The sequence below is a fragment of the Brassica napus genome, chromosome C5 (genome assembly GCF_020379485.1).
Source record: "Brassica napus cultivar Da-Ae chromosome C5, Da-Ae, whole genome shotgun sequence".
NCBI lineage: Eukaryota > Viridiplantae > Streptophyta > Magnoliopsida > Brassicales > Brassicaceae > Brassica > Brassica napus.
Window position 1 is genome coordinate 14,735,965 of NC_063448.1, and position 20,542 is coordinate 14,756,506.

Genomic DNA, 20,542 nt, shown 5'->3' on the forward strand with positions numbered 1-20,542 from the left:
GGTTCGGTTCGGTTCGGTATGGTTCGGTTTTACCATATTGGACAGGCCTAGTTTGACTAGAGCTTAATTAGTTGCATGACTTCTAGATTACAAGTTTTAAAGATGCAGATAAAACCATTAGATATAATTTTCTGTAAAATGCTTCAAATAGATATCTATATATGATATAATTTCTCGTAAAAACAAACAAAATTGCAAGTTATAAAATGGTTAATGTAATAATATTTATAAATAAAATAATAAATAAGTCTCAAATTTTTTTTTTGGAAAAAAATGGTTATAAATAAAATGAAATTAAATATAAGAGAAAATAAAGAAAGAGAAAAAGACAAAAATAGCACTAAATCAAGTTTATGTTCCCAAATTAGCGCTCAAGGTCAAAAGTCACAAAAATAGCACTTAATGTTTTATCAAAAGTCACAAATTTAGGGTTTAGAGTTAAAGGATGGGGTTTAGGATTTAGGGTTTAGGGTTTAGAGTTTAGAGTTTAGGGTTTAGATTTTAGGGTTTAGGGTTTAGGGTTTAAGGTTTAGAGTTTAGGGTTTAGGGTTTAGAGTTTAGGGTTTAGGGTTTATGGTTTAGGGTTTAGAGTTTAGGGTTTAGGGTTTAAAGTTGAGAAATGAGGTTTTGGGATAAGATTTCAAATTTTGAAAAATAAAAAAATTAAAATTTTCAAAGGATAAATTTAAAAAGGTGCTATTTTGGTCATTTTAGTTTTTGAGTGCTATAAATGTGCTATTTTGGAGATTTGCCCATAAAGAAATGCAAAACTTGGGAGGGATTAGGAGTTGGCCGGCGACTTGGAGAACCACGACGGCGTCTATGATGACGACCACAACGACGGAGAGCGTCAGAAAAGTTGCGCAAGTACTAACCGTCGCAGGATCAGATTCCGGCGCCGGAGCAGGAATCCAAGCCGACATCAAAGTCTGCGCGGCTCGTGGCGTCTATTGCGCTTCCGTGATAACCGCCGTCACAGCTCAGAACAGTCGAGGCGTTCAATCTGTTCATCTTCTCCCTCCGGACTTCGTCTCCGAGCAGCTAAAATCAGTCCTTTCCGACTTCGAAGTCGACGTCGTAAGCTATTTGATTACTCTCGTCTTCTCTCTTCCTCTGTTCTCTTATTGGTGATGGTAACTGTCGCAGGTGAAGACTGGGATGCTTCCTTCTCCTGAAATCGTTGAAGTTCTTCTTCAAAATCTTTCAGAGTATCCTGTCCGTGGTAGAGAAACCAAACACACTTCACTTACTCACCTGTTGTGTTCTGTTTTTTTTTTTTGGATTTGAAAGTTTGCGTCTTTCAATGGTTAATGTAGTTTGTTTTTGATCAATGAAGCTTTGGTTGTTGATCCTGTGATGGTATCAACAAGTGGACATGTTCTGGCTGGTTCTTCTATTCTCTCCATCTTTCGGTATGCATGTCTGTTAGTTTGTAGTTCTCTGTTTGTGTAACTTCAGTGATGGATGCATCTGAGTATGGTCTTCTAATTGTAGAGAGAGGTTACTTCCAGTTGCGGACATTATAACCCCTAATGTGAAAGAAGCATCTGCTTTGCTTGGTGGTGTTCGGATTCAAACTGTTGCAGAGATGCGGTCTGCAGCAAAATCGTTGCATCAAATGGGTCCTAGGTTTCTATTCTCTCTCATTCCTCTGCAAACCTACGTGAAATTTTCTTCCTTTTTAGATTTGATTGCTATGTGGTCATGGTTGTTTAGGAGCATTACCTGTGACGTTTGATCCACTTCCTTTTTTCACTAATTCAGATTTGTACTAGTCAAAGGTGGTGATCTTCCTGACTCATCAGATTCAGTGGATGTTTACTTTGATGGTATGATAGCTTATCGGTCTCCCCCAAAATGAGATTCTTTTATTGTTTTTTCTTGATGGACTTAAACTTATGTGGTTGTTTATATACATGTGGGACCTTTTATAGGCAATGAGTTTCATGAACTCCATTCTCCTCGCATAGCCACAAGAAATACCCATGGGACTGGTTGCACTCTGGCTTCATGTATTGCAGCTGAGCTTGCAAAAGGCTCTCCCATGCTCTCAGCCGTGAAGGTTTACTTCTTTACTGAATACATTTCTGCTCCACATCTCCCTCTGATATATGATAGGAAACCGTAATTGGGATTGTGAATATCTGTTTTTGGATTAGAGAACTGTATTAACAAGGCTAATCTCATGTCCCGGACCCTTCTGATGTTGGCAGGTGGCTAAACGCTTCGTAGATACTGCCCTAAACTATAGCAAAGATATTGTGATCGGCAGTGGCATGCAAGGACCCTTTGACCACTTCTTGAGTCTCAAGGATCCTCAAAGCTATCGACAAAGCACATTCAAGCCAGATGACCTGTTTCTATACGCCGTTACAGATTCTAGAATGAACAGAAAATGGAACCGATCCATTGTGGATGCCGTGAAAGCTGCTATAGAAGGAGGAGCCACAATCATACAACTGAGGTTAACTTGAACTTCTTTCTGGATTCAACTCTTTATGTTTTGTCACTCTTCATAACATCTCAGCGCTTTTGCAGGGAGAAAGAAGCTGAAACTCGAGAGTTTCTCGAAGAAGCAAAGTCGTGTGTGGACATATGCAGGTCCAACGGAGTTTTCTTGCTGATAAACGACAGGATCGACATCGCCCTTGCTTGTGATGCTGATGGAGTACATGTCGGCCAATCAGACATGCCGGTTGATCTAGTACGGTCTCTTCTTGGCCCGGACAAGATCATAGGTGTCTCATGTAAGACGCAAGAACAAGCCCACCAAGCGTGGAAAGATGGTGCAGACTACATTGGGTCTGGAGGAGTTTTTCCAACGAACACGAAGGCCAACAATCGTACCATAGGACTTGATGGACTCAGAGAAGTATGCAAGGCATCAAAGTTGCCTGTGGTTGCTATTGGAGGGATTGGAATCTCAAATGCTGAGTCTGTTATGAGGATCGGTGAACCAAATCTAAAAGGAGTAGCGGTTGTGTCAGCTTTGTTCGACCAAGAGTGTGTTTTGAGTGAAGCTAAGAAGTTGCATAAATCGCTTACAGAGAGCAAAAGGGAACATTGAAGACTCCCATAAAATACTTTTGAAGTTAGTTCTTCCTGTTGTTGATTTCACATGTATCATGTATAATAATTGGTTAAATTACCAAAAAGGCTAATCAAGAAACAAAATAAAACATTATGTCTTGAAAATAATGTTTCATTACTTGTGTTCATCGTCATCAGCTCTTCAGTTTATGCTGTATCATAAACATTAGTGATCCAAGAGATTTTCACCGGATTGTTATCTCTCTGAAGCTATGAAGTTTATTCGCCTGCTTCACATTCTCAAATTTTCCAGTAGATGCAGTTAATAGGAGAGACTGAACTGTGTTTTCATTTGGCTTCACTTATTGATACAGAAATCTGAAAAATGTGACAAATTAAATCTAATGCGTACAAACAAACCGTTTCCATTGCCTCTAATATACACAAGACACCGAAATGATGATACAAAGAACGTAGTTTTTTTTTTTTGACAGTTAATAAGTTTAGTCGGCAGGTGGTGTTGAAGAGAGCTCAACAAGCGTCTTCTCTGCTGTTCTCCTCTTCAGCAACTGCAAAAAGAGAACAGAAACAACCATATGAGGAAAAAGCCAAACAATTGCTTGCAATATTATCATCATGTACAATGCAGAGCGTTGATATACCTCTATGGTTGCTTTAACTGACGCTTGCCGCCTATTCTGTCTATCAACTTTGCATCCTCCGCACCAACTTGAGAAATCACTTTGATAACTCTTCATCTCTCGAAACGTTGAGCTTTACAAGAGAAAACACAGGGATATATGAAATCCCCATTTTGAAATGGTTCATGAAACAGATGCAAAGACATTGGATGATGAAAAATGTATACACACTAATGTAAATGGGATTTTAGAAAACTTTAGCTAAAGGGGAGATCAGTGTGAAAGGCTTTTTTACCTTCTACACCACAGAATCAAGTTGACTCGGTGTCCAGAAGTCGTAGCTTTAGCACCATGGCGGTGACGTCCACGATGAAGAATGGCTCGACCAGGTACATGAGAGTAATCATAATTTTCCTACAGAAGAGTTAGTGAAGAATCTCATGAGTTGAAGCTCTCACTATATAAATCAATGGAGAAACATCTTTGTGGTTGAGACAAGATTAGTAAAAATACATTTTCACCGCTTTCGGAATTCACATGGTGATCACATCTCACACCTCGGAAGTAAAGCTCCCCACCAGAAAATTGTTTACCCAAGCAGACATTCAAAGAAACCTCTGAGTCATCCACATGGAACCCTAAAAATCAAGAAATCAAGTTTTAGATGTTCCCACCACTCCAAATCAAAGTAACTAATAAAGAGACTATAGCAGAGCTTCCTAGGACTTACCAAGATCAGTGTCCCTGTCTTTTCCATACTCAACAATAAAGCCATGGTGAGAATCCAAACCGGTTCCACAGACTTCCGGAAACAGAACTGACATAAAGACCAAAACCAAACCCATGAGAATATAATATAAACTTTTCCAGCAATACACAAAATCTACAAACACAAGTACATTGAGATATAGGACTAATGAAGTCATCAACCAACTTCTGAAGCATGCTTTCAAAACCAAAATCATCAAGGACAACACCAAATCTGTTCATAGTATTGGGCCTCATTATCGTGGATCTTGAATCATAGACCCATTTCTCCATATGTTCAACCTGAGAGCAAACAAGTAAGAATCTGAAAATCTGACAGACAAGAGATAGAAAAAAAAAGGAAGACTTTTTTTAATCTCAATTTCATATACCTCAGCTAGTAACATTTCACAAAAGCGTGGCTGGAGCATATCAAAAGTGTAAATCCCAGGAGCAGATGGAACAACCATGCTTCTAAACCTCTCCTCCGAGGAGTGACTAACAGCATCAAGAAACGAAGGCACGAAGAAGCTAGCAGGGTCAAGAGTATAGATGTCTCCATGCAGACGCTGGAACATCAGATGAAGCAAGATTCAATGACACAACCCAGATACAGAAGAATGTAAAGATAAAACCTTTTACCTGGTAAGAAGGCAAGATCCTCTGCCTGTACTCTCTATGCCTCTGAATCTGCTCCCAAGAAGAAAGAAAGGATGTTACAGATTCAAGAAAAGGAAGCTCGAAACAGAGATAAAGAAAAGAAAGATGGAAGCTTTACCCGGTTTAGCTCACTGGCAGGGGAGTAACTTTCAAGAAGCTCACTCATGAAACGAGCCTTTTCGATTCTTGTGGAATTGAGAACCTTCTCGGGCAAGTAGCGCTCGAGCGAGCTGAACAGAGCCGGGCTGAAATCCAGCGGTAGATCCTCATAGTTCTCCGGCTCGTGCTCTTCGTTAGGGGTTCTCCGAAGCTTCAATCTTGCGTCGCGGGTTTTGGAGGAGGGTGCTCGAGGTCGCTGCTGCTGCTGCTGCTGCTGCTCGGGTTGTTCGCCTGAAGAATCGAGAGCCATATGGGGATCTGAGCTGAGTTGGATTGACACATTCAGGTGAGAGAGGCGATGGTCATTTTTTAGGGTTTACGTTTGGAGATGAATTGATGATGGTTTGTCTCGGGGGTTAGGGTTCCGCAGCACCTGTTTGTCTCTTTATACAGAACAAAGAAAAATTATGGTGGGACCACCGTCTTTTTTAGAAACGTTGATTTTTTTTGTTTTGTAATTAAGTTGATTGTGGAATCTTATTAGTGGAAATCATTTGATTCTTCTGTATCTGAATTTTATTTCATCTGTGTTCGAATAACTATGTATTTTCATATTTTTTCACACATTATAATCATTTTAAAACTTTTAATGCATAATTGTATCTTATTAACAGTTTTCAATCATTGTAATATCAAATAATAATTTAATAAATTCGTTTTTTTTTTATATAAGTTTACAATTCATCAAACTAATCAAAAATCATTTTGTAAAAGGAAATTTCAAAACATATTCCTTTTGAAACAGAGAATAGATAAAAAGACCAGTAAACCTGTATAAATGTTGTTGGTGGAAGTTTAGGTTTTAAATAAGCATTTTGTTGTTCTTTGCTGCAAATAGATAAAAATAGCTTTGGATATGGTTTGTTCAAAAATAGACTCATGATTCATGAGAGATTGACAGAAAGAAGGGTGTGTGACAGAGATTACAAAAGAGAAGAGCACAGAGCATTGCCTGTAATGTTTACCTAAAACATGCTCAAGAGTGTAGAGAGAAGCAGAGCCTTGTTACTTTAACTTTCTTCCTATAAATGTCCTACATTGAAGCTATGTGTTTCACACTCTCTCTCTCTCTCTTTCCCCAAAAAAATGTTTTCAATGAATTAAACAAATACACATGAATCTTCTTGCAAACAACACCATTTATGTGTCTTCTTTTTATTCCTTTTCTTCTTGCCTCTGCCATACTTGCAGGTAAGAGTGAGTTATATGCTCAAGTAAACGAGCTTCAACAACACTGGATAGATTCCGGCCATAGCTTAGAGCTAGCTGTGTTTTCCCCTGAAGAAGTAGCTGCATTACAATCTGATATCACACATGTCTTTGGGAAAGCTAAGATAAGAGTTTTGTACATACCAATCAAGCTTGAGCCATCAACAAAGACTTCTGTGCATAGTAATTGTAAAATTGAACCATATGCACTCTCAGGGACAAAACCGGCCAGCTCCAAGAAAAATATGTTCATTCAAAGTCAGCACCTCTGCTTCCTCTCTTCAACTGCGTAATATCTTTTCAAGGAACTCAACCTCTCGTGCTGCGTGATCTTTATCCAAATGCTTGAACAAGGCCCAGCGTGTGTAAGCATCCGGCTCAATCTCTTTATCTAGCATCTCTCCATACAACTCGACAACCTCCTCCCATTTACCAAGGTCAGAGTTCTTGTTTATAAGCATAGTGTAGCTGTATTTGTTCGGTGGAATCCCATCTTCTTCCATCTTGCGGAAGTATCTGTAAGCTTCATCTATCTCACCAGCTTTGCAGATCCCATGTAGAAGAGCGTTGCACGTCATGACATTTGGACGAACGTCTCTCTTCTCCATCTCGCCTGAATATTGAAACGCTTGTTGTAGCCTTCCCACTTTCGCATGACCATGAATCAACACAAAGTAGGTAACCACAGAGGGAGACAACTTTTTCCTCAGCATCTCTTGATACAAGACCTTGGCCATCTTAAACCGTCCCTTCTCCAGATAAGCACGAATAACCGTGGTGTAAGTAACATGATCAGGGACGAGGCCATCTCTAAAAATCTTCCGCTGAAACTCAATCGCTCTCTCCAGATCCCCAACCTTGCAGAGTCCATCTATACAAACGTTATGACTGATCAGATCTCGAGCGTTATGATCCTTAGCCACCATCTCTTCCTGCAGACGAAACGCTTTGTCTTTATCTCCAAGCTGCAGCTCACCCACGAGCCTTGTAGTGCATGCATATCTATCAGGCTTGATCCCTTTCTCCAACATCTCATCGTAAGTTGCAGTAGCCATGGATAGATTCCCTTTCTTGACGAATCCTTTTACAAGAGTCGTGTACGTCTTCACATGGTCGCATGTAAGACACAACATCAGGAGCCGACATACCAAGCAGCACCCGTCTAGCATCATCCATTCTTCTAAACTCGCATAGCGCGCGTATATAAATATTATAAGTAGACGCGGTCGGAGAAACACCCGCGTCGAGCATCACCTCAACAACCCTCCAAGCCTCATCAAACAATCCCTGTCGGCAATACCCGCGTAATGTTACGATGAATGATGATGGTTTGTCTGGGGGGTGGGGCGTTTAAGTCTTTATAATGGATGATAAAAGAAAAAAATACACAAAAAGCTTCGACCCAGAGTTATTGTGGATGCACAACCTAAGCTTTTATCATCTGATCACTATCTATAAAAATTAGAGAGATCAAGGTAAGTACTAGATTTTGACCCGCGGAATTTGTTTTTTCACAAAATCGGCTTATTAAATTTTCTTATCTATACACAAACGCAAACGACATGCACTGGAAATTATGGGATAAATTGTGTATAAACAAGGATGAAGGAGTTTAGGCTTTAAAGATCTCACTCATTTTAACACGGTGATGATTGGTAAGCAGTTTTGGCGTCTTATTGAGAAGCCAAATACTTTATTCTCTGGAGTTTTCAAAGGAAGGTACTTCAGGAAGGCTTCACCCCTGGAACCAATCCGATCATATTCCCCGTCATATGGCTGGCGGAGTATGGTTTATGATAGATCTCTGGTTAGCAAAAGACTAATTAAAAAGATGGGATCAGGATCATCTATATCCGTATGGAATGACCCATGCCTCCCAATCACTCGCCCGAGACCAACAAATAAAAACCAACACAACTTTTACCCGGGCCTTATAGTGGATTCTCTTATCCACTCAGATTCGCGAACTTGGAACTCACAGGCAATTCAGGCTTTGGTGGATCTCCACGATGTGAAAATAATAGAAAGTATACCACTTAGCAGGACACACACGGCAGACAGGGATGGTTGGCATTTCACTAATAATGGGAAATATAGAGTTAAATCAGGATACCAAGTCGAACGGGTAGATCCGGATGGGGAAAAACCACCAGTTGTGTTTGGATCCACGGTTGATCTACTGAAAGCGTTTTGCTGGAAAATACGGTATCCACCGAAGTTAAAATATTTTTTATGGCAACTGGTATCAGATTGTATAGCAGTCAGGAAAAATCTGCGAGCAAGAGAGATGCAAAGGGACTTATGCTGTGTCAGATGTGGAGTCTCAGAGGAATCAATAAACCATGTATTTTTTGAATGTCCTCCAGTACGCCAGGTTTGTGCGCTCTTAAAGATACCATCAAATCCAGCTATATTTCCCACTAGTTCTCTATTCACAAATATGGATCATTTTTTTGGAGAGTTTCTCCACAACAAAGTTTTTAGTAATTTGGATATTGACCCATGGAAACACTAAAAATAGCCGAAACAAAATCAATCATTTGGGCCGAGGCGCAAGTATTACATACACAAAGAGAAGCACAACAAGTAGAGGTGATGAATTTACCATTGATTCTAGGGAGATGGTGCTTTACAAATGGATCTTGCAAAATCAATGAATTTTTTTTTTGGACAAGGCTGGTATAGTACATTAGAAGGTTTTGCCGGTTTGATGGGGATAAGAAACGTCCGGGCTAGTCTCTCACCTCTTCATTCGGAGGTAGAAACACTTATATGGGCAATTGAGTATATGAAGAATTTGCGTCAGTTTCATGTCACATTTGCAACAGATTGTTTTCAATTAATGAAGATGGTTTCGGGAACCAGAAGAATAATCAGCTTTTACAACTTACTTGGAGGATATTAAAACCCTGAAAGAAAGCTTTATTAACCCAAAGATCAATCATGTACAAAGAACACATAATTGATGTCAAATTAACTATCCAATAACACCCTTTTAAATTAATAGTAAAGTTAGAGTCAGTCGTTCACACATATTTTTTCCGTCAATATCAACAAATTAAAATTTAAATGAAAAATATTTTTTGTGTTGTTAACAATGGAAAAAAACATAGTTAGAATTGAAGGTTGTTTAAGGAAACTGATCACTGTTATAAAAGTAATGGAAAAGTCTATCTTTATTCATAACATAGAGGTTCCTTATATAGGAGATTACACCGTTATAGATAAATGGAAAGATTACAAATCATAATCTCTTGGTTATGAGCCATCCACAATCTGGTTCATAATACTCCCCTTTGGATGCCATAACCATTTAGAGCTTGTAATGTGCTTTAATGTTGAAGGAAAAGTAGTACAACACACATTACTCCCCCTGATTTGGACATTACTGAAGGTCCCTTGGACCTTTCCAATTTTCTACAATCCGTGGGTAATGAAGATCTTGGGCAGAATATGTTTCGTCCTCGAACATGATAGTTGGTTCTTCTTTACCATCAGTCATGCCACAATCTGATCGAACATATTGAGTCATCGACCTCAAATACACACACACGAAATCTTGGATGATGTTGCTGTGATATGCGTGTACCACCATGTGTAAAACATAACATGTCTGAAAACAAATCAACAAAACCAAATAACCCCTTTTTGGGCTGGTTAGTATAAAATAAACTAAAATCAAAGGCTTCTTCATCGTCCTTCTTATGGACCAATCAGATCAGTGTCTAAAAGAAGACTTCTGCATTGCCCATCTCAAGACTAAATGGACTTCTTTATCGTCCACCTTTGGACTGAATGGATCAGTGCCCAAAACAAGTGATCTCACGCCCATGTACTAGATAATGGGTGAGACTGGTCCATATTAAATATCTTGAGTACCCTTTTCTGTATATACTATTTGATGCACAAGGATTTCATTGTTAATTTACTCGAGCTGTAATCCCAAACACAAACAAAACTTTGTTTTCCAAGATCTTTCATCTCAAACTCTTTTTTGAGATATTCAACTGTTTGGGAAATTGTATCCAGAGGCTCCTACGATATTCAGATCATATACTTTGATGATTATCAATATTGTTCTCGAGAACTTGCTGTACTTTCAGCTCAATACCCTCTATTACTTTTATTATCCAGTGGACCATATAAATATGCAGTCACTACATCAACTTGCTGCAAGTCTAATTTTCTCTCTTATATAGTCAGACTTATGAGAAATCTAAACGTAGTTGCACCCACCACATGGGAGTATGTCTCCTCATAATCTATTACTAGTCTTTGTGAGAATCCTTGTACAACATCAGCTTTATATCTCACGATTTCTATTCCTCACAAGACCCATTTATATCCACTGGTTTAAACATCATATGTCGTCTTAATCATATGGCCAAATACGCCTTTCTTCTTTAAACTATTTAACCTCATGTTTCCATTCAATCCAATATGTTCTACGAGTGCACACTCTTATATTGACGTGGATTCATGATCCTCGCTTATATTCATAAATTCAAGTGCTACCTTGTATGCAAATAAATCATCTTATGTCGACATTCCTTATTGGTTTCATTATGTTCCAGACATGATATAATCGATTGAGATTCATTATTATCAGGACCTTTAATACTTTGCAGCTTGGCGTCCCAAGCTACATTGTTTGGTACTTGTACCTTAAAGCCGGCAGCCCTTATCTCCATGTCTGGGATGGTTTCCTTAGTAACCTCGGATTTGGATTTTGATTATCATTCTCTGCACCTTTCTTTTGTTTCCGAGGATTCTTATCTTTTGGAACCTATTGGTCTACCACATTTCATACGTTGTCTAGACTCTGTAGCAACTTGACTATGTCTCTTCTTGGACATCAAATTCGTTGGTGCTTTACAAGTTGGTTTATATATGACTTAGTCATTCTTTTCTGGGTCAGCAAATGTGTTTGGCATTTGATTAGCTAGCTTTGTAAATGTATAATCTTTGGACGTCTATTTCACATTCTTTAGTCCGAAGATCTTGCCAAGACATTGATGGTTGATTCCATTATATTTCTTTTACCATTCTTTTACCAGTTTTATATTTTTCTCCTCTTGGTCTTAAAATAATCCTTGTACTTGGCCTCAAATATAATCACCCATAGTTGGCTCAAAGTACTTTATTATTGTGGGAGAATCATATCCAACATATATCTCCATCCTTCTTTTGAGGTCCCATCTTAGTTCTCTGTGGTGGAGCAATTAGTACATAGACAGCACATCCAAATGTCTTATGATGGAGTATGTCTGGCTCTTGACCCGTTAATAATTGTGATAGGGGATATCTATGCTCACTAAATGGCCTAATGCGTATTAACTTAGGTGCATGTAAATTTCGTGTGGTCCAAGCTGTGAATGAGAGTTTTGACCTCATAAGTTATGGTCTATCAATCATTTATTTGCGTTTTAAAAGATTTCGGCCAAGCCGTTCTTGGTATGGACATGTATCACAGAATTGTCCACACTTACCCCTATGGACATACCATAATCATTTAAACGTTTGGGACATTTATTCACCAGTATTATCTAGACTGATAGTCTTTATTATGAAAAAGGGGCTCGTAGCCGTTTTACTGGTGATGGCCTAATGAGTTTCCCTTCTGTACATGCTACACACGTGAGATTCTTTGGGATAACTCTTCTTATCTTTTAATGTGTGCCTTTTGAATATCAATTTTTGCATCATGTTTGGACCAGAATGGCCAATCCGGTCGTGCCATAAAGTGTATATTTTCGCAGGCTTTTAGCCTCTATCATACTGATCTATGCATAGTCTAGGTCAGTAGAGAATGCATGTATAGTCTTTAGGACTTATTATGGCATTGGACGATTTTATACATATATATGAAGGAACTCTTTGTTTCCTTCGCCCATTGTTTCAATATGGAAACTATTTATTCTTATATCTTTAAAACTCAATAGGCTGCTCTTGCTCTTAGAGCTTGGTGAATATAAGGCATCACTGATTTCTAGATGCATTCCCTTAGGCAATAATATATTAGACTAGCCATAGTCTTCTTTCAGACTGGCGATAACTGCTTTAGTACTTATATTGGCGTTTTTCAGTGTACTCATATAGAAAAATCATTCATTCATTTAATCTAAGCAGACAATGTAATAGAAATATATTCAAGGAGATAAAAATCAGAGAAAGCATACAAGCAAAGCAATCACACAAGTTTGATGTCGAAATCAGATTATCAACTTGATTCTTTTAAGCAATCATAAGTTTCATATTTCGTAGGATCATCTATTTCATGATAAAAAATCATCTTTACCATCTTTATATTCCAAGTGGGCTTCAAGATTCTTTCCTTTCAGACTCTCTTAATATAGGTCACAGAGATGTTTGAGAGTCCTTCATATCTTAGTCCAATGGTTCCCCATTCTACATCTATGGCACACTGATTTGGTCGAGCTTTGTGGTTTAAAGGATATACCATGGCCACTGCCTTGACCACGGTTCAAATTGGGTTAAAGAAAATTCTATGTACGTTAGTTAACTTAGGTTTCTTAAATTGTTTTGTGGTTTTAAGGTTTTTTCAGTTTTATATTAAATTTAGTTTACATATTTTTATTTTTAAGAGACGTTGTTAACAATGTTTTTTTTTAATTTTTAATTTTATTTTAGTTAAATTTGATTTGATTGTGTTCTTATAAAAAAAATTTGTGTGTTTTAAAAACTTTTTGTTTCAATTTTATATTATATTTAGTTTATATAATTTACTTTTTTATTGTCACTAATAGTCATCATGACCATGGGTTTATGTTTTAAAACATGACATATCTATTAAAAAAACTAAATTAGAAAAATCCGATTGAACTGAACCGAAATACAAACCAAACCGAACACAAACCGGACCAAATACAACCCAAACTAAGTATGGTTTATTTTATAAAAATTATAGAACCGAATTAACTAACCGAATTGTACCGAAACCGATAAAATAACCGAAATGCCGACCTTTGCTAGAAGTTATCCTTATGGATTTGGGTTCTAAACTTATTGGATGGGCCGGCCAACCCTGAATCTCACAACTCGATATAAGGTCCCTAGGCCCAACTATAACTAAAAACCCTTGGTGTCTCCGCAGCTCTAAAAGGCAACCCTATTATCTATTGACCTCTCATCCGCCGAATTAACGCATCTAACTTCCAATTCTCTCATCGATCCTTGAAAACAAACCATGGCTCCCTACAACTTCGTCGGTAAGATCTACGGCTTCTTCCTTCTCAAAATAGATATGCTTTGTCCGTTTTGCGTAATCGGTAGATTTGGGATAATAATCTTTAGATCTGATTGTGCTTTGTCCAATTTGCTTATCATCGCAGATGCTCCGACAGCCGTGTTTTGGGACACTAATTGTTGCGCAGTCCCTGCTGACTTACATTTTATTGATGTACTGCACAACATTAAACGATGCCTACATGAAAGTTCCTATAATGGTATCGTTAAATACATGGTTTATGATAGCGGAAGTCCTTCCCTTATCGATGAAAATCCCCCCGTAGAGAATATGGTGATCACTCGCTTCCCGGAAGGTATATCTTTTAGACCCTTTCTCTATTTCATTGTTCAGTTTTTCTGTAATTTATTGTTCATTTTCAAACCTTGTTATTTGATATATGTAGGAGGTGATCCATTCGAGAAGTTTAAGAAGATTTTTGTCGATATCATGGAATGGTCGATTGATAGACCGGTTCCTGCCAACATTCTTTACATCTCAGGAGAAACGAATCCTCATATGACCGGTCTCATCAACAAATTAGGTATGGACTGCTACAACACGCTCTTATGCGTACGAGATAGCCTTGCTGCCTTTCCTACTAACGGACGACTTCCATTAGTCACCAGAGATTTTCACTTCGTTAGAAGCGTGTGGTCCTGGTGTGAGTTATCTCATGGAAGACCGCCTTTCTTCAATCGCTTTTCTGATAAGCTGCGTGAAGGAAGGTGCTCGTAGATCATGTTAAAAGTGAAGACCGCCTTTCTTCAACCTATTAACTGATACGCTGAGGGTTTCCTTGGTCACCAAGGTAAAGAAAGGTGCTCGTGGATCCTGTTAAAAGTGGCTAAAGGAATAGCTTCGGAAGAAAAAGCAAATACTCTGGCTTGATGGATAAGATTACTAAATAAGTTAGCGTCATAAAACGTTGTCTTTTACTTATCTGAACTTTATGCCTTGGTTTGTATTTAAAACCTATCCATACATTTGATCAGGTATCAAATCAAAGTTAATATAATTTGCTTAGTAGCTCTCCTTATCTTTTCCAATCTTCTTCTCCAAGCATTCTTCAAGTATGTCCTATTAGGTAAATTACCTGCGCGGGATGAGTCTGTGATTCCCAACTTTACAGTTCGCAATAATACACAATGTTTATAAAGTCCAAACCAGTGTTTTAAAAACTGGACTGGCAGGTCGAACCGTGACTCACTAAAGAAACCGAGTCCGGTTTGGTTTAAGTCCCGGATTTGAGAAAAATCGATAAAACCGGCTGAAAACAGGTGACCCGGGTTAATTTTAAAACCCGGTTCTTAAAAATTAGCACATAATTAAGTGTTTTCAATTATTACTAGCTAAAATTTAATATTTTATAATTAGTGTTCAGCTATCCCTATTTAATTAATTTTTTATTTTCTTAAGAAACAATGTAAAAAATATATTTTTGACTCTCATATACTATCTTTATTTTACTATATTCATAAAATTTAAGATGATAGTTATAAAAATAAATAAATATGATAATTGTAACTATAAATCATTTGTTTTTTTTTTTTTCAAATTTCAGTTTACATAGTATTCACTATTCAGTTTCTATCATATATATAGTTAGATTTATGTTTGTTGTTTATTTTTAGTTAATAAAAAGAATAGAAAATATATTATATATAGAAATAAAGTTTATATAGTATAAATATATAATTATATATATTTAATTTTTCATAAATAGAAAACCCGGTTCGACCAATTGAACCGGTCCAACCAGTCAACCAGTAGCTACACCGAGTTGGTGTCCGGTCCGGTTTTCAAAACATTGGTTCAAACTCGTCTACGAATGTGGACAATGAATAAAAAGCTTGGTTTCATAAATGGAACCTCGTCGTTGAAGAGTTTTAAGCACTAATTTATTGCAGCTTAAAATGCCACAACAATAGTATTTTCCTTTTATTTTATAATTCAGACACATCAATACTATTAAAAAAAATAAGTTTTAATAAATCTACTTAAAAAAAGTTGTTTGGACCTATTTATTAGAATTTAGGTAGACACATTATTTAATCTCTACACATAGCATATCCTAAATAATATAAGGGAATAGTTATAAATGTAACAGATCGTTTAGGCCTATTTCCCTGCATTTTAGGAAAGATCAGTTAATTGCAATATTTACACAACTATATTTATAAATAAAATCTTCTACGATTGCCAAGGAAAAACGAATCATATAAAATAATTATCTTCTGCAATTCACGTTTAAATAAAAGTAAAATATTTATTTTAATATTTTACTCAACCATTGTATTCTAATATATCACTATTTCAGTCCCAAAGCCATAAATAGCAGTATAACATAATTATTAATAAGATCATTCAATGATATTATATACAAAAATAACCATTAAAAAATATTTTATCACCCAACGTCATGATTGTTATGTTGCAACATTATACACTATATCTTATACTCAATAATGAATCCCTTATATATTATTTGTGAAACATTACAACTTCTTTTTGTAGCCACGTGTCATCACTAAAATGATTCTTAGAATAATTAAAGAAATATGTTGGTCCATCTAATTATATAATAAGCTTTTTATTAAACTAACAATAAATTCATTATTAATGTCATTTATTATTTCCTTAAATAAAGATTACAGAATTGCCTAATGTGACTAAAGTATATATGACAATTAATGATTTTGAATAATAAAGATCTGATAAAAAAATAATGTATCTTATATCAAATTTGTTTAATTTTAAACTATTAAAATAATTTAAGAAAATCATATTAACCATATTATAAAAATTTATATTTTTCTGTATATGTTATATTTTGAATTTTAAAAAAAGACTACAAATTACTAAAACTGTTAAAAGTCTCACATTCAAATTTTGTGATCCATTGTTTAAAATTTTTGTCATGACAAAATACAAATGATTACAAAATCATATAAATAAAATTCTAATTTAATTAATCATTATGATTTAAAATATATATGTATATATATCATTCTAAATTAAACTATAAACCATATTGAATAAATAAATATTTTAATTTCAAAATTTACTTTGAATAATTTTTTTTGATAAAAGTTTTGAACTAACATTGATAATTGTTTTTAAATTATAAATTACTAAAATTATTAATCCCACAATGAAAATTTTGTTATCAATAATTTAAAGTTTTTGCTATTAATGCACATGATAAAAAAAAACATATAAGTAGAAAGCATCATTTAATAGACATTAATATTAAAAATATATTATGTATGTTAATATCATTTAAATTTAATTACATATCCTATCAAATTTAAAAAAAAATTGTTTGGATTAATAAAATTGATTTATACGTTCGCACAAATTTAATTATATATGTAATAGTTACTGACTTTTAATTATTCAATATATATTTATTATTTTATAATATGTAAGAACATATAATACATAAAATAATTTATATATATAATGTTTATCCCGCGCAAGGCGCGGATCTTAATCTAGTCTATAATATTTAGAAATCAATTATAAAAATGAATTAACATATATCATACAACATATTATACCCTGTCATCTTACATATATAGTTATAAATACTTACATAATCAAATTTGATAACAAACATAGCAAAAAATATGTATAAAAGTAAATTATATAACATGTTAAATTAATTTTTTATAAAAAATAATTTATGATATAAATTTGTTATCTAGGAATGTTTACATTTTTAATAACCATACAAATCTATACACTATTAAATTAGCCAAAAAACTACCAATTACATTTTGCGTTTTACTAATTTAAAAAATATGACTCTTATAAAATTCACATAACATATAATAAAAAGAGTAGGTATGGGCATTTGAATCCTCAAATCAGGTACAGATCGATTCCTTGTGAGCCCGTATCCTTCAATTCCTAGACATTTGGATCCAAGTAAGTATTTAAAATTTTTTAGTTTATATTTGGATCGTTTTTTTTTGTTACGAATCGGTTCAGGTATACAGTTCAAATACATGTTAATTACTTCTAATTTTTGGGTATATGACATGTACAGATCGGTTCAAGACTAGAAATATCCAAAAAGACTAGAAATATCTAAAAACCCCCAATATATATAAAACACGAAAAAAACTCAAAACTCAAAACCCAAATAAATATCCAAAAATAATCAAATATCTAAAAAACCTGAAATTTACATGAAATCTGACCTGAGGAACCAAAAATAACTAAATTTTATCCGGATACCCGAAATATATTTTTAAAATGTTCATATTTTACCTGAAACCCAAAACAATAACCAAAAACTCAGACACAAAATTTAAGAAGAAGAAAAAAATATCTGTAATACCAAAAAATTATCCAAAATAACTAAACAAACAATTCAAGTACTTTGGATACCCGATCCGGTATCAGGTAGGTCCGGACTCAAACAGAGATCCGCGGATCCCAATATAAAATTCTCTAGCCCTAACTAGGAGCGCCAGAAGATGTCTGAGAAAATTAGGACACACCTGATTAAACGACCAACTGAGCTCTTCAAGTATCTCAAGAATGGGTTCCAGAATGAGGAAAGAGAGGCTGCTGGATACAAAAATAGAGATAAGCTCCGCAATATCCTCCTCAAACGGTCTCATGGGTCTCGAATGACGAAGCAAGATCAAGGATAACGACGCGATCAACACTGTATTCAATATAAAAACTCTCGAATTGACTTCTCGAGGGAGCAGCCTTGCCTGATACCTCTGTTACTAGTAAAGAAACCCTTCGGCTCTCCATTAACTGAAACTGAGAACGCAGCAGTGCTTATACATACCATAGTTCAGGAAACAAAAATATCAGGGTAGTTCATAGCACGAAGAGTACTCTCAATGAAAAACCAGTTTACGGTTCGAAGGTCTTGGAGATGTCCAGTTTAATAGCAGACTTGGAAGAGACCAAGGATTTATGGTAGTCCTTGACAAGTTCAGTGGCTGAGAGAACATTTTCCAGAAGTAGTCTGCCTTCCACAAATGCACATTGATTAAACTCAATGGCTTCTGGGAGAGTGGCTTTGAGTCTCCTTGCAAGGATCTTGGAGATAAACTTGTAGATTACATTGCAACAAGCAATGGGTCGAAAGTTACTCATACTCTCAGCATCTGTAGTCTTCGGAATTAGAGACAACAGTGTGGCATTGATTCTATGAGGCATAATCCGAAAAAGGAAGAAAGACTGGATAGCTATGGTGAAGCCCTTCTCTATCACTAGCCAAACTGCTTTATAGAATTCTACTGGATACCCATATGGTCCCGGGGCTTTATTTGAAGGCATGGAAAAAAACACCTCTTTAATTTCAAAGACTTCCACCGGTTTTGAGAGGGAGACTCTATATTCTGTTGAACAACGATAATCAACTAACTCAGCAAGGACCTCATGTGGAACTTCTGAGATGACCTGTGAAGAATCGTTTAGAAAACTTTTAAAATGAGCAGCAATCTCAAGCTTAATCTCGGATGGTGGTGTAAGGATTCTGCCATCTTCAGTTACAATACGTCTGATAGTGTTTCTCACATTTTCGACTATGTGTGACTTTATAGAAAAATTGTGAGTTCATGTCTCCAAGACCCAACCACTGCACTCCTGATCTTCGATACTCAAAGTGTGATGCCAATGCTCCCAAGCATCAGAGATTTCTTCAAAGGTTGACTTCTGAGGATTCTGCATCACTTCAGTGTGTTTTACGCACAGGTCATCATAGGCTTGTTTGACTCGACCAGGCAGATCACCAAACATATCACGATTTAAACCACACATTTCAGACTTTAGACCTTTCAGCTTGTCCTGGAATATTTGAAGAGCTGAGAGAGAATGGTATAGGGGTGCAGTCTCATTCCAAACTCGATCCACTACTTCCAGGAAGCGAGGATGAAGTGCAATGTGGTTAAAGAACTTAAATGGCTTCATGTTTCGTTTCGACGCCTCACGGATCTGAATGTGCCTACGCAAGAGATTAGAAACACCACCTGATTCGAATGTAGAAAAAGAGTTTGGGAAGGGGTTGATCCAACATGAATTGACCATAACACGATCCAACTTCTTGCTAATAGGGTTATCATCCTGATTGTTGTACCAAGTGAAGGAGGGGCCGACTTGAGCTAAGTCCATCATATCGCAGTTACGAACTACATTTTGGAAATCCTTGATAGAGTTCCTATCTGCAGCACTCTCCATGAGGCAAGAATGCTCCATAGAAGATAATGCAACATTAATATCACACTGAATGCTCCAAGCATTTCTATCTCCCATCACTGATCCACCAGTAACCTCCATCTCATTCCAAAACTCTCATCTCTCCATAATACAGTTTGAAGCATATATGAAAGAGCATAAGAAAGTTACGCATGTAGCCTTGTAGTTCACCCAAACCGTAATAATTTGCGCATTCGTAGAGAGCGGAATGACCTCCACCGCATCTGACCAGCAAACCAAAATCCTTCCAAGTCAATGACTAGAGCATTTGTTTACACAACTCCAGCCTGGGAAGGTAACATCAAAAATCCTTTTAAAATTCTCTTCTTGCACTTTAGTTTCCAGCAAACAACCAAAAGACAGTTTCGCAGCTTGGATCCAAAATCTTACTGCCTTTTGTTTACGTGGCATGTTGAACCCACATATATTCCAAGCGAAAATGGACGACATTAGTGCTTCCTAGAGGGCACTTTTTTCGGTTGGGAGTGAGCCTTCTCCTGTTGGGTCACTACTTGAACCAGGTCTTTGGAATTAGCTATTGCTCGCTTAGCTAGTCAGCCTCTACCACGTTGGGTGCTTCCCTGCTTGTGACTAAACCCTGAAGACTTGCCAACGATGTGCG

At 36.4% G+C, this 20,542-nt stretch overlaps 5 protein-coding genes across 6 annotated transcripts; 2 read left to right on the forward strand and 3 right to left on the reverse strand.

The window, feature by feature from the left end:
* Positions 1-741: 741 nt before the first annotated feature.
* Positions 742-3,224, forward strand: LOC106401390 (thiamine biosynthetic bifunctional enzyme BTH1, chloroplastic-like). Its single transcript, XM_013841899.3, has 8 exons — positions 742-1,077; positions 1,147-1,222; positions 1,337-1,412; positions 1,495-1,629; positions 1,765-1,829; positions 1,935-2,062; positions 2,214-2,464; positions 2,539-3,224. The coding sequence occupies exons 1-8, from the start codon at positions 763-765 to the stop codon at positions 3,065-3,067; spliced, it is 1,575 nt and encodes a 524-aa protein (XP_013697353.1). The 5' UTR covers positions 742-762; the 3' UTR covers positions 3,068-3,224.
* A 132-nt stretch (positions 3,225-3,356) lies between these two features.
* Positions 3,357-5,609, reverse strand: BNAC05G18240D (2-oxoglutarate and iron-dependent oxygenase domain-containing protein ICU11). The gene is made up of 9 exons (XM_013841900.3): positions 5,197-5,609; positions 5,061-5,108; positions 4,811-4,987; positions 4,571-4,721; positions 4,402-4,488; positions 4,185-4,309; positions 3,967-4,085; positions 3,693-3,804; positions 3,357-3,599 (listed from the first exon to the last, which is right to left on the reverse strand). Exons 1-9 carry the CDS (start codon positions 5,485-5,487, stop codon positions 3,534-3,536), a joined length of 1,176 nt encoding a protein of 391 aa, XP_013697354.2. The 5' UTR covers positions 5,488-5,609; the 3' UTR covers positions 3,357-3,533.
* A 1,118-nt stretch (positions 5,610-6,727) lies between these two features.
* Positions 6,728-7,615, reverse strand: LOC106398707 (pentatricopeptide repeat-containing protein At1g22960, mitochondrial-like). Its single transcript, XM_048757244.1, has one exon. The coding sequence runs from the start codon at positions 7,613-7,615 to the stop codon at positions 6,728-6,730; it is 888 nt and encodes a 295-aa protein (XP_048613201.1).
* A 5,916-nt stretch (positions 7,616-13,531) lies between these two features.
* BNAC05G18260D lies at positions 13,532-14,724 on the forward strand. Of its 2 annotated transcripts, none has more exons than XM_022702969.2 (4): positions 13,532-13,675; positions 13,799-14,008; positions 14,099-14,236; positions 14,315-14,724. In XM_022702969.2, the coding sequence occupies exons 1-4, from the start codon at positions 13,654-13,656 to the stop codon at positions 14,428-14,430; spliced, it is 486 nt and encodes a 161-aa protein (XP_022558690.2). In that variant the 5' UTR covers positions 13,532-13,653; the 3' UTR covers positions 14,431-14,724. The 2 variants fall into 2 exon arrangements, with proteins under 2 accessions (XP_022558690.2, XP_013695197.2); XM_013839743.3 differs by having other exon boundaries at positions 13,539-13,574; positions 13,622-13,675; positions 14,099-14,724.
* A 3,849-nt stretch (positions 14,725-18,573) lies between these two features.
* On the reverse strand, positions 18,574-20,001 carry LOC125587098. The gene is made up of 2 exons (XM_048757245.1): positions 19,297-20,001; positions 18,574-19,125 (listed from the first exon to the last, which is right to left on the reverse strand). The coding sequence occupies exons 1-2, from the start codon at positions 19,999-20,001 to the stop codon at positions 18,574-18,576; spliced, it is 1,257 nt and encodes a 418-aa protein (XP_048613202.1).
* Between the last annotated feature and the right edge of the window lie 541 nt (positions 20,002-20,542).

What these genes read in the sequence shown, in the direction of transcription:
- LOC106401390 (XM_013841899.3), top strand. Translation starts at nt 763, where the DNA reads ATGCAAAACTTGGGAGGGATTAGGAGTTGGCCGGCGACTTGGAGAACC. An exon ending in CCGACTTCGAAGTCGACGTC is followed by an intron (nt 1,078 to 1,146) that starts GTAAGCTATTTG and finishes TAACTGTCGCAG; the next exon opens with GTGAAGACTGGGATGCTTCC. An exon ending in CCATGCTCTCAGCCGTGAAG is followed by an intron (nt 2,063 to 2,213) that starts GTTTACTTCTTT and finishes TGATGTTGGCAG; the next exon opens with GTGGCTAAACGCTTCGTAGA.
- BNAC05G18240D (XM_013841900.3), bottom strand. Translation starts at nt 5,487, where the DNA reads ATGGCTCTCGATTCTTCAGGCGAACAACCCGAGCAGCAGCAGCAGCAG. An exon ending in CTGCCAGTGAGCTAAACCGG is followed by an intron (nt 5,109 to 5,196) that starts GTAAAGCTTCCA and finishes TCTTGGGAGCAG; the next exon opens with ATTCAGAGGCATAGAGAGTA. An exon ending in CAGTTAAAGCAACCATAGAG is followed by an intron (nt 3,600 to 3,692) that starts GTATATCAACGC and finishes CTCTTTTTGCAG; the next exon opens with TTGCTGAAGAGGAGAACAGC.
- LOC106398707 (XM_048757244.1), bottom strand. Translation starts at nt 7,615, where the DNA reads ATGCTAGACGGGTGCTGCTTGGTATGTCGGCTCCTGATGTTGTGTCTT.
- BNAC05G18260D (XM_013839743.3), top strand. Translation starts at nt 13,654, where the DNA reads ATGGCTCCCTACAACTTCGTCG. An exon ending in GGCTCCCTACAACTTCGTCG is followed by an intron (nt 13,676 to 13,798) that starts GTAAGATCTACG and finishes TTATCATCGCAG; the next exon opens with ATGCTCCGACAGCCGTGTTT. An exon ending in GATCACTCGCTTCCCGGAAG is followed by an intron (nt 14,009 to 14,098) that starts GTATATCTTTTA and finishes TGATATATGTAG; the next exon opens with GAGGTGATCCATTCGAGAAG.
- LOC125587098 (XM_048757245.1), bottom strand. Translation starts at nt 20,001, where the DNA reads ATGGAGGTTACTGGTGGATCAGTGATGGGAGATAGAAATGCTTGGAGC. An exon ending in ATCAGGAGTGCAGTGGTTGG is followed by an intron (nt 19,126 to 19,296) that starts GTCTTGGAGACA and finishes GATTCTTCACAG; the next exon opens with GTCATCTCAGAAGTTCCACA.